At 44.2% G+C, this 12,948-nt stretch overlaps 1 protein-coding gene across 8 annotated transcripts in view; it reads right to left on the bottom strand.

Moving 5' to 3' along the window:
* Positions 1-9,547: 9,547 nt before the first annotated feature.
* The window catches only part of DGKG (diacylglycerol kinase gamma), a 223,958-nt gene continuing 220,557 nt past the window's right edge, over positions 9,548-12,948 (bottom strand). For all 8 annotated transcript variants that reach the window (XM_069558608.1, XM_069558619.1, XM_069558614.1 and 5 more), the window contains one exon: positions 9,548-10,487. In XM_069558608.1, coding sequence (XP_069414709.1) covers positions 10,389-10,487 — 99 coding nt within the window. In that variant the 3' untranslated portion in view covers positions 9,548-10,388. The remainder of the gene's footprint in view (positions 10,488-12,948) is intronic.

Here is a 12,948-nt window from a genome sequence, read left to right as displayed (position 1 = left end):
CAAACGCAGCCCACCATTGTCTGCAAGAAGGTCTGCCAAGAACTCTTCTCTAAGCCCTAGGGAGCTCATATGTTTTCACGTCCATCACCGGATCCTGGGCTTTCGGGTGCCAGGGGTTAGGCTGGAGGAGGGAGCTCAGAAGAGATGGTGTTCTTCTAAAGAGGGGGTGCTCTGAGAAGAAAACATACTCCCACTGGCAGGATGATGCAAACAATTTTCATTCCCATCCTAGTCAACACTGGCTCTCATTTCTCATGGCAGCTATGTCAGTAAAGGTGGTGGTGGTGGTCTTATGAGCCCCATGGTTTTGGGGCATGGGGTGATGGGCTGGGGTGTTTAATAAGTGAGAGGTCTGCAAGAGTGCGCTGGGACTGTGGCTAAGAGTGCTCCCTCCTGATGGGTGGGGAAGTCAGATGGGCGCTCAGGTCCACTGGCCACAGGCTGGGAATTGCACCTTGGTGAATATCAGGCCTTGCTTTCCAAGTGTTGCTGCACCTAGGCTGTTCTTGAATAACAAACTCATTTCACTCATTGGTGGGCTGAGTATTCAGGAACCTGCTGTCACTCACTCTATCCTCGTCCCTTTGGTTGGGCAGAGTCACTTTTGAGAGCAAGCCAGCCTACTATATTGCCCACCCTCTTGTCCAGAACATCTACGGTCAGTCCACCCTGACACCAGCAGCCCAACACAGAGCATATGGAATGCTACCTGCTCCCCTTACCCTTTGCTCATTGAAAATGATAAATTGCCCTGCCAACTAGGCCTCCCAGATGGTTTCTCAGGGCCTGACACACCCCCAGTTCAGTTGCCCCAGTGTGTGTGTGGTGGGGAGGATCTGTCTGTACAACTCAGCAGCTGCCCTCTCCCTCAGTCTAGCTTCCTCTTTTCATGTGGCGGGGCAATAACTAGAATTGGTTCTTATGCGATCAAATGAATCTGCAGGTATGATGTTTCACTGTTTTATTTGTCCCAGCTAATGCTGTGCCCTGTCTTCCTGTAACTCCTAATGTTTTAAACAATGTTTATTTCAAAAATAAGGATACACATCCTTCAGGTACATTCCCAAGTCCTCCAAGTGCTTTCTTTGCCTTTTCCCTGACATCATTAATGCTTTAATACTCCCCAGTTTAGTGTCTTTTGAGAATTTAGTTAATGTGTTTATCTTCCTCTTTTCCTCTTTCCAAATCAATCAGGTATGCTTTGAATGCAGCTAAGATCTTCCTTGGTTTCCACCCCCAAACTTTCTCCTATCAGTGACAAAATGATGTCCTGGTTAACTTCGACTTGTGCAACTGGATTCAATTCAGTTGAGAAATGACTGAGCTCATATGTACAATACCCTGAAATCTCCCTCCAGCAACATGGATGATACCCACAAAGTTGAACACTTAAAGGAACCCTCACCATGATGAATATGTAGTATTTTGGTGTGAGGTGTCATGACACCTATTATTTAAAGTATTCCAGTGGGAAAAAAGATGAAGCAAATATGGCAAAATGATAACAACTGTTGAATCTAAATGATGGGTCTATGGGTTCTTGTTATATGTATGGCTCTAGTTTTGTGTATGGTTGAAAATTGTCATAATGGAAAGAAATTATTCCCAGATGTTCTAATTTCAAGACATATATAACTGGGATGGGAGCTTCAGGAGGCTAAAGGGGGGGGCATGGGATTGGGAACTGCTTAATCCTCTTAAGTTTATGATCATTACCTTAATGCCTGGTAGTAGTACAGTGTGATGTGTTTGACCCCAAACAGCAATACAATGACATCTTCTATCATTGACGCCTTCCATGCATGGATGTTTCTCTAAATTAAAGGCTCTAGTTCTCAATCTTTTTACCTCAAGGTTGTGGGGGAGAGAGGAAATATTCAACAGGAAATTTTTTTTTCTTGAAGGTCATGCCATTTTCTGGTAACCAACTGGTACTAGTTTTCTTAAAAAAAAAATAAATAAAATAAAGTTCATGACTTTGAAAGTACTGTTGTTTAGTACCTCAGCAGCAAAGGCAGACTCTCTGGAATCTTTTTCTGGATTGCCACTTAGATTGTGACATTTATAAATTCTTTTTTTTTTTTTTGGTATTATCTAACATAAAAAGAAATTACCATTTTTATTACCCCTCACTTGTAATTCTTGCAAAGATTCCATTTTAAAAATAATATTTTTGGAAAGGAAAATTTTTTTGCATTATTTTAGAAGCAGTCTTTTTACTCCAAATTATGATTCACTCAACACATTTTTAAAAGGACACTTCAAGTCTCCATCCCACCTTTAGGTATCAGGTACTGAATTTTGATGTTTGACTAACCAACCTCATTTCACTGGACCTTTTGATGTGGTTTCTTGGTGTGTTTTTTTAATATGATCTTTAATATCCTGCAAGTACTCTGATCTGGCTGAGTTCTTCACCAGGTGTTCACGTTGGCACTCTGTTCTCTGAGTGGTGTTTGAGGAGGTTCCCCTCATGCCTGGGAGCAAGGGCCTAGGAAAGGAGGTGGGCAAGGCATGTGTGGACTTGCTGAGTCCAGACCTGCTCTTCCAAGCATGCCATTGAACCCAAGCCAATGCTGAATGCCGTTTCCCACTCCAGCTCTGTGGAAGGGGAGGGGACATGGATTTCAAGTTTGAGATGTAGGTGACCATGCACACGGGGTGGGTTTGGGAATAGTAAATCCCTGTCACCATGCTTGAAGCTCAGTGGCCTCAGCCAGGGCACTGCAGCCACGAACACGGACCCTGAAAGGCAGATTCTGACAGACCTGCATCCCAGATCTGCCTCATGGGATTTGCTCTCTTTCTGAGTTTCTTCGTTTGTCTAGTTCTCAATCTTTTTACCTCAGTGTTCTGGGGGAGAGAGGAAGTAGTCACCAGGAAAGTTTTTTTCTTGCAGGTCATGTCATGCCATTTTCTGGTAACCAACTGGTACCAGTTTGTGTGTGTGTGTGTGTGTGCGCGTGTGTGTGTGTGTGCGCGCGTGCGTGTGTGTAGTAGAGTTTTATTAAAGTAAGAAAAGGGACAGAGAAAGCTTCTGACATAGACATCAGAAGGGGGAACAGAGAATGAATGCCCCACTAGCTAGTCTTATCAAGGCCTTATATACTTTTTTCAGACCCACTCCCACAATCTTAAATTAACAACATTAGAACAAACAATAGAAAGATCTTACCAGACCCACTCCCATAATATACATTAAAAAAAAGGCAAAAATTATAAAGTTCATGACTTTGAAAGTATTGTTGTTTAGTCCTTCAACAGCAAAGGCGGACTGTCTGGAATCTGGGGAACTGGAAGTGGGGAACCATATAGCCCTCACCTCAAAAGGTTCTTGTGAAGTTTGAAAGTGGTCACAAAAGCTATAGGTCTTGGACTGGACAATAAATGATCGTTGTTATTTAATAGATGTCAATGCCTGGACGTTTCTGCTTTACCATGAACTCAATGTTAAGCTTTTTTAATTTCTCAGTTCTTTCTTCCATTTTGTCCAGGCTCATGTCCCTTGCCCAGATAAACCTGCTAAAAATCCATCTCTTCTCTATCCTATGAATTCTCTCTTTTCATCTCATGAGTCTGTATCTTATCATGCTGATCTCTTACTCTATTGTAATTCCACTTCTGCGCTGTCTTTTTGGTTTTGTCAGTTCAGACCTGATCTCTAAGAAATAGATTGCAAACAGTTCTTTTTGTCCAAGTTGAATTTTATATTTTCTGAATCATGAAGCTGCCCTCCATGTGACCTAGAAAGCCCTTTGATGATCCATATTTAGCTGTATCCATCATTCAACAGATGTCTGAGTAGTTAAAGGCCCCTATGAGCTCCCTCTACATCCTGTGGTTTCAAGTTCCCGAGTTGTTAGTTAAGAAGCTTTCATCCCCTCTACCCCAATCCCTCCTCCCCTACCCATTCCAGGGTAGAAGGACAGATACCACTTTGGCTATTCATTCATTTAGTAAATATTTGCTTATTACCTGTTACATGCTTGATACAGGATTAGATGTTATCCTCTTTGCTTCCAAACTGCATTTTCTAATTTGACCTATTTAGACAAGTCCTCCAAATTTTCTGATTATTCCCCTAGAATCTGCATTGAGCATCCAGTTAAATGGTCTCTTCTACCTATAGTGTTTCCTGAGCCCTGGGAGACTTGGAGGCTTAATTCCAAATCCTGGTGCCTTGCTATAATGCATCTGCCATTGCACCTACAGATTCTAGGATAATAGGTTCAGCTTGGGATCCATGTAAGGGAGTTAACTTAGCAGATGAGACTGGGAGTCTCCCTGTCCTGCACCATGGACACGAAGGGTGAAGTGGTAGCAAAGGCAAAATGCCCTGCAATTAAGCTGCTAGTTTCCAAAACCCCTTGGTTTTCTGTGTGTCCCTGGTTTCCCACAGAGAGGCCCAGGAGGAAAATGCCTCTCTGCTTTTTGAGCTCCCTGGATCTTGCCATTAGATAGCATCATTTGGCATCTGAAAGGCAGTCTGCCATTCTGTTCTCCTGTGGAACACAGATGGCCCAGCCCACGCCTATCACTAATGATGATCACATGCAGAGCCTTCTTGCTGGAGGCTCCCTTCCACAACCCTAGCTCTCCTTCCCTGTGCAGGCCAGTCATTGCTGACCATAGCATTTGAGTCTGAGAAGGCTGCTTGCTGCTCTCTCACTCAGTGCTGAATAGAAAAATCTATTAGGCGGGCCTTGGGAAACAATTCTCATTCAGCTGGAATTTGAAACACTGAGGATTAAGGGATAGCTGCCAGTTTGATTGCAAGGGTGAGGCTTTGGGTTCTAGCTGCCCACGGAGGCTGCTGAGTTTCAATATGAGCAAGTGTTGGAAGCTCTTCAGTAGAAATATGAGCAGATGGCCATGCAGAGGTTGACCAGATAGAACATCAACTATCTGTGTAATCTCACCCAGGATGAGTTGGAAATAGATATAAAGGTTAAAGACACTAAAATACAGTAGAAAAAGCACCAACATTGATATAAGTCAGACCCATGTCAAGTCTTTGCTCTACCACTTGTATCTGTTTGACCTTGAACAAGGTACTTCATCTTTCTATGTACTAACTCCTTTATCTGTGAAAGAAGCAAAATGCCCAGATCATGGGCTGTTCTGAGGATTAAATAGGATAGCACATGAAAAGGCCTTGACATAGTGCCTCATCCCTGGTGACTCAGATGGTTCCTATAGAAAGAATCTGCCTGCAATGCAAGGGACTCAGGTTCAATCCCTGGGTTGTGAAGATTCCCTGGAGAAGGGAATGGCTACCCACTCCAGTATTCTTGCCTGGAGAATTCCACGGACAGATGGGCTACAGTCCATAGGGTTGCAAAGAGTCAGACACAACTGAGTGACTAACACTTCCACTTTCACCAAGCAAGCCAGAAATGAGAATTCCCTTTCTTGTTTTCTCCCTATAGTAGAAAGTTAAAAGATGTATTTGAATATGGTGGAACATTAAAGTGAGCTAAAAACCATGGTCTCATGTGAAATTCTACACAATTCTATTCACCTGTTTTATGCAAAACTGGATTGGTATTCGAGATGGGATAGTTTCTTTTTTCTTGCTATTTATTCCAAGTTGGATGCAGGTCTGGTATTCATGACTAAGAGAAGATTTCCAAACTGCTAATATGAACACCAACAGAAATCCAAGCTCTCTTTTGGGCGTAACACTGTAACTCTTTCCTTTAACTCAGAACAGCTGAGGAAAGATCACCACCACCACTAGTTGCCCTTGACGGCACCAACAATTTTGGTCAGTCTCGCCATGTACCAGTGTGGTCTAACTGGTCAGTACCCACTGATCCGGAACCCCTCTGGGAGTCATTTTTCACTCTTTCAGAAAATGATGGACGCTGAGGTTTGCTCCTCAAAAGGAAGTAGCAGATTTAACTATTGATTTAACACTGATGCCTATGAAAATAGTTTCAATAGCTTTTCAACAAGGTAGATCAATCACTACTTGTTCCTCCCCAACTAGGTCAAGGTTCTTTCTATAAGAACAGGTGGTTGTTCAACTTCTCACAAAACAGCTCTTTCCATGTTTTGCCAGCTAGCTTCAAAAGTGGTCATTAAATTGAATAAACATTGACTCTTCCCACAACTGTGTTCTTCAGACCTGGTTCACTCCTCTGGACCAACATAGTCTGACCTTTATCATGGTTTTCCCTTAATTTCCCCCCAATCCTTTCTCCATTCAGGAAACAAGGAGGCCAGATCCTTGATTCTTGCTTGAAGACATGTAGATCAGAACAATAAAAGTAGTTAAACAATCACAGAAGAAACTAGAAAGAGTGTCTTAAGAGTAGAGACTCCTTGTCCTGGAAAAGTACTTTATGGAATATTGCAGAGGATGGTAACTTACATGTTCCCATATCCCTAGAGAACAAAAAGAAATGGTGGGGTTAGGGCAAGTTTCTAACTTACTGATGTTGCCAAATAAATCCCCTTCTCTCTTCTAGAAGGGGATCTAGTACTTGATCACAGAACTGTTATTGTGCATGGAGCATAGATACCAGTATTGCGTGAAACACATTTTAGGAAATTATGGTTTCAGATGTGCTGCAGAAACTTAGACTAGATTTTGGAGTAACTTCCTAATTGATGGTCAGATCCTGGAACTGGTGGCCAAGGAACACGGTTTCCTTCCTTGGATGGTTGGTAGATTCTTCCTCTCTCTCCTCACCTCTCCCTTTAATATCAGCACTAGGCATCCGCCTACCTGGGAACATCGATACAGGGGATCTGGGGGTCTAGATCCATCCCATCCCCAGAATCTATTTTTATGGATCCCAGTCATGGTAGTATTCCATGGTAGGTGCAGCCTAGCTAGGACAGGAGGTAGCTAAGGGTTTTGGCCAAGAGGAGAGGGGGCTAGAGATGGGAAAAGTTGATGCAATTATTTTTGGCAGGAGTTGGAACCAAAGCAGCAGGAGAGAGTAAGTTTTAAGACTCTCTGGCAAGGCAACTTCCTAATCTGTCACTGGGTATGTGTAAAAAGTGATTAGTGGGTCTCTATATTTATCATGATTACTCACAAATATGTAATTTACATAATATATACAGCACATTAAGTACTATGTCACCTTATATAATGTGCATATGTATAATGTATATGCATGTTATGTAACGCCAGTCTGGAGGCTCTTCCAGATTCTGCCAAGTATTTCCTAATTTATTTGGCAATTTCAACATATCTTTTCCATCTGTGGAAAGAACTCTCTTGAGAGGAGCTGGTCTCTGACCTGAAATAAAATCGTTCTACCAAATCTATCTCCATTCTCAACTCACTGGAGGAAACCTACAAAGACCAACTTATAATAAGATGCAACACCTCATCCATTAGTCCAGAGACACAGAATGTATTGAAGATTTCCTGTTTCATTTTTATTGCCAGAGGGGTAGAAGTGTGTGGGGGCAGGTGAGAACATGTCTGTGCATGGTCAGAATCAGATAAGATGAGGAATAAGGGAGGATTTTCCCCTGACTGCCTAATTTTGAGAAGTCACTAAGTTATATTAAGCCTTGTTTTCCTCATTATTTAGATGGGGTTAATAATACCTTCTCCAGTCTCAGGGGTTGCTGTGAGGAGCACTATGATGAGGTACTCCACAGTTGGAAACTACAGTCCCACTAGTTAAAAGATGAGTTGCAAAGTCAGATTAAACAACATCACTAGACTCAGGTTACAAAACTGTAAGTACAATTCCACCAACATTTGTTATACTCTGTGGTTTTAAGGAGGAGGACATGGGACGTGTCTTTTAAGCAACATTGCCAGTCCTGTGCACCCGAGTGGGCAGGCAGGGTCCAGTCTCTGATGGGTGAATCTCTGAGGATCAGTCTCATCTGTTGACAGTAGTGCAGTGTCTCAACAGCCCCAATCTTGGGGGGTTGGGGCGGAAGCACATGCAATAACTTCTATAAATGTCTTACAATCAGTGACTTCCAAACTGAACCTGCCTTCATTTCAGAAGCAAGCGGCTTCCAAGAGTATCTGCTATCATTCTGGAGCTTGTTGGTCCCATCGCAAGGAGCCCATCATTCAGGACATTCTTCAGGGGTTTCCCTTCGTCTGGTGTTCCTCGCTGTTAGGTTGAACGGGATGGTTCTAGATCTCTTATCTGAGGTGGTCCCAGATGACTGCTTCCTTCAGAGTTATGAACAGTTTGTACATACAATCTTAACTTTCCCTTCTTTGCACAAAGTTCCTGACCCAGTACGAGGAGATGAGAGGGAGTTTAGTGGGGTGATGCCAAGTGGGTACAGGTTTGCTTTTCAGAAATCTCAGAGGGGATAGGGGACAAGGTGAATGTTTCTTTCTACCAACGAAGCTCTCCACACACAGGCTTGCCCTTGGGGAAGGCAGTGATGCTCGTGCCAGTGGAATGAAGCCCACTGAGCTCTGCCAAGACCCCTCTGGCTGGCAGTTCCTTGCTGACGGTGCCTTTGTCCTCCTTGTGCCTCTCTGCTGAGGTCATTCCTGCAGCCAGGAGTGTTTCCAGATTTAAGAGACTATGATGATGTGACATGTGGAGAGTTTAACCTGTCTACTGACCAGGTTAGGGCTTCCCCCGTGTCTCAGCAGTACAGAATCTGCCTGCCAGTGCAGGAGATGCGGGAGATGTGGGTTTGAACCCTGGGTCAGGAAGGTCCCCTAGAAGAGGGCATGGCAACCTGCTCCAGAATTCTTGCCTGGAAAATCCCACGGACAGCAGACCCTGGCGGGCTATAGTCCACGGGGTCACAAAGAGTCTGACACGACGGAGCACGCATGCACACACTGACCCGCTCAGACCTGAGAGAGTCTCCACAAGCATGGGGGAGGCCCTTATTTTCTCACATGGGCTTGTCCCGTCCACATGTGTACCACATGCTCATTCCTCCCTGGCAACCTGGATCTAAATGGAATCACTTCTCAGTGACCAGAAATGACCCTATTCCAAGATGTGTAGGCTCTTTTCTCTACTAAGTATCTTTTTAGTGGCACCGAGTCCCAAACCACTTTAGCCAAGATACCATGGACAAGTCTCTTAACTTCCCTAGGACTCAGTTTCCTTATTTGACAAATGAGAAAGTAAATCCTGCCCCTCATAGCTTTCATAGTTGTTCTGAGAATAGAAATTCTCAGTCTCTTTATAAGAAGATACTTCAATTTCCCTTGAATCCTATGATCACCAGGGAGAAATGTGTCTTGACAATGAAATGGCAGAAACAAGCATTTCTTTTTCTTTCCCACTTTCAATTCTTATACTGCATTTTTTTTCAATTAGGAAAAATCCATAAGTAAATAAATATTTATATATATATAAATATATATATATATATATGCTACATATATGTACACACACTGAAGACCTGCAGAAGGGTCTTCAGGTCGTTCTTTGGGAGTGGCAAGTACAAAGAGGCAGGAGGGAACAGCCTGAAGGCTTGTCTCCTGGTCTCCTCAGCGAAAGGCCCTTCCCTCCCATCTTCTTTGCCTTCAGGAATAGTCTGCCACCAGGCCCTGGAACTCAAACAGGAAACACGCTTTGGCTTGAAAAAGAAAGAAGCTGGGGGTGTTTTTTTTTTCCCTCTTCCCTTTTTACACAATATTATGACACCGATTTAAAACATAAATCCCAGTTTCTCTGCTTTCCCTCCCAGGTGTTCACAGACCTAAGAAAATAAATACCACATCTAAGGTGTGCTGTGCACGCAGCTCTGGGGGATCTTGGAGCTGGCTCTAAACAAGCACACAGTCACCAGAAGGCTTCAGGAGAACCACTAGTGCCCACTGACAACGTGCAGAACCAAGAAGGGAAACACAGCTTTCCACAGCCTTTCTGCCTCCTCAGCTAGTTCAGGGAGAAGCTTGAAGGACAACTGAGAGACCAGCATGCGGGTACCAAGCCCTGCCAAGGGCTGCGCTCTGAGAGTCCGAGGCCGTCCTGTCTCCGCACAGAGGGATCTTTGTGCGAGTTTTCTGGAACACAGACTCTTTTTCTTGGCCACATCCGACCTCAGCATAGGCAGGAAACCTGCAGCCTGCTCCTTGCAAGCAGCCGTGAGGAAACTTGCAGGGCTGGTGGAAAAAAGGGGGATTTCTCCTTCAGTCTCAGAAAGTCCCACTCAAGGCCTTCTGGGAAAGTGAAGGTTGCTGCACGAGCCAGCCACACCCTGGAGAATCCCAAGTCCACTCAAAACGTCCTGGCGGCACTGGCTCTGGTGGGGATGCATCCATGGTTGAAACAGTGGATGAAACTTTCTTCCTGAAGGGTGGCTTGGCTTCCGTTGGTTGGAGAAGAGTATGGCGTTTGTGTGTGTGCATGTGGGTGTGTGCGTGTGTTTCAGCTTCCTGTCTTCTCTCTTGGTTGAACTGGCGTTGGGCACAGTGTCTAGTCCTTTGAACGGCTTTTCCTCCTCAGCGAAAAGAAGCTGCTCTTGTGAGGGGGCCCCATCATCATAGGCGCTTGGTTCTTATGAGTAATTTTAATCTAAAAGTAAAGACGGAGAAATGAATTAGTGGCCTGCAAACCCCAGGAGCCTATGGGAGAGTGACTTGCAGAGAGAGGAAGGGAGGCCAGCTTCGAGCTGGAAGGAGCCCCACGCAGAAGGACGACTGTCCTTGAACAGCTTCACAATTGGCAACTGGACCCTGAATGGTGCTGGAAGCAAGGGGCGGAAACGCTGGGGAGAGACAGGTGTGAGCTTCCCACGTGGTGATCAGCTCGCACCTGTCTTGTGTCCTTGCTATTCATAGACTCAGAATGTCACAACCGGAGGAGACCTCGGGACCATCTCAGTCAAGCCCTCTGTAGGACAGATAAAGGAATGGAGACCCCCAAGGCTCTGCTGAGCCTCAGGTTAGCCTAAGGTTGCACAGAGAGGGGCAGAACAGCCAGAGTCCCACTCTTCCCTGTTCCTGGCCATTCCTGCCCAAGCATAGAGACATAAACCAGGAGCTCCAAACTGACCTAGGACCTTGAATCTGACCTCTGAACCAATCGCCACTCATGTGGATAGTTTAAAAGTGAGTCTTAGGCATTTCCTCTTTTGTTAGTCTTCCAGGGGAGATCCAACTTTCTTATAAAAGCTTTCTTTCTTTCTTTCTTTTTTTTTTTTTACTTTTAGGTTTAATGAGTGTTTTCTCCTTCAAACATGAAGTTTGCAATTGGAAGTGAAAGACACTGGTGAAGTCTTTTTTCCTCTTTCTTGCCAACCTTACCTTCAGGGCGTGGGTTCAAAATGCTTGTTATCTATTTGAATGTGGCCTAGTGACCCTGATACATTGATAATCTGCACTCTCAGTCTTATCAACATTTATCAAATAGGAAGATGAAGTGGGAACAAGAGGCATTTAGGATTCAAAGACCTGGATTTGGGTCTTAGAACTCCCCCTTCTTTGCTGTGGACTTTTGGACAAATCATTTAGCCTTCATAATCAGTGCTTGCTGAACTGTAAAATGATAGTAACATTTGTTCTAGTTTCCTCACAAAGTTGTGAAGATGAAATGACAGTCAATGAAAACCCAGTGTAAACAATGGAATGCACCAGTTAAAAACTTACCCTATACTGGAGAAGGAGAAAGATGTATGTCAAACAGAATCTGGACACCAAGAGGGGAAAGGGAGGGGTGGGATGAATTGGGAGTTTGGGACTGACATATACATACACTACTATGCAGCCATGAAATTAACAGACGCTTACTCCTTGGAAGAAAAGTTATGACCAACCTAGATAGCATATTCAAAAGCAGAGATATTACTTTGCTGACTAAGGTCTGTCTAGTCAAGGCTATGGTTTTTCCTATGGTCATGTATGGATGTGAGAATTGGACTGTGAAGAAGGCTGAGCGCCGAAGAATTGATGCTTTTGAACCATGGTGTTGGAGAAGACTCTTGAGAGTCCCTTGGACTGCAAGGAGATCCAACCAGTCCATTCTGAAGGAGATCAGCCCTGGGATTTCTTTGGAAGGAATGATGCTAAAGCTGAAACTCCAATACTTTGGCCACCTCATGCGAAGAGTTGACTCATTGGCAAAGACTCTGATGCTGGGAGGGATTGAGGGCAGGAGGAGAAGGGGACGACAGAGGATGAGATGGCTGGATGGCATCAGGGACTCGATGGACGTGAGTCTGAGTGAACTCCGGGAGTTGGTGATGGACAGGGAGGCCTGGCATGCTGCGATTCATGGGGTCGCAAAGATCGGACACGACTGAGCGACTGAACTGAACTGAACTATGTGTAAAACAGATAACTAATGAGAACCTACTGTGTAGCACAGCGAACTCTACTAAGTGCTCCGTGGTGACCTAAATGGGAAGGAAATCCAAAAATTGGGGCTGTGTGTATACACACAGCTGATTCACTTTGCTGTACAACACTGGAAAGCTATACTGTACTCTAATACAAATTAATTTAAAAAACTATCAAAAAGAAACAGTCTATGAACCCGCTCTCATGGCTTTTGCCACCTATTCAAATGACAGTGTGATCCCAGAGAACAACGGAAGAGCTCTTGAAGAGCCAGACTCATCAACATGTTTAAATTAACGTAGGATAAACCAAGTGGTGTCAGAAAGAAGGTTCAGTAAGGAATGAGAAGAATCTGAATGGAGCAACTGAGGAAGCATTTTAAGATCTGAAAGGAAGGGAAGAAAATGTATTGGTGAGAGAGAAAGGGAAGGCACTAGCTTAAGGGGCCACATACCAACTGGTTGAGTGTGGACCGCAGGATGAGAAGGGAAATCAGGGACACCAGAGGGGAAGGTGGTGAAGGGCTTTAAAGGGGAGGTGGCAGAGATTGGGTTTAATATGAGGTAATGGGAACCATGACAACTTTTTAAGCTGGAGAATTCACTAGGAAAAAAAAGCTTGAAAGGAATTATTCAATAGCTGTTGTCAGGATGAGCTGGAGTAGGGGAGTGTCTGGCTAAGAAGTTCTATTGCAACCT

Source organism: Ovis canadensis, chromosome 1 (genome assembly GCF_042477335.2).
Source record: "Ovis canadensis isolate MfBH-ARS-UI-01 breed Bighorn chromosome 1, ARS-UI_OviCan_v2, whole genome shotgun sequence".
Lineage (NCBI taxonomy): Eukaryota > Metazoa > Chordata > Mammalia > Artiodactyla > Bovidae > Ovis > Ovis canadensis.
The sequence above is the reverse complement of the archived record's forward strand: the minus strand, read 5'-3'. Positions and strand labels throughout refer to the sequence as shown.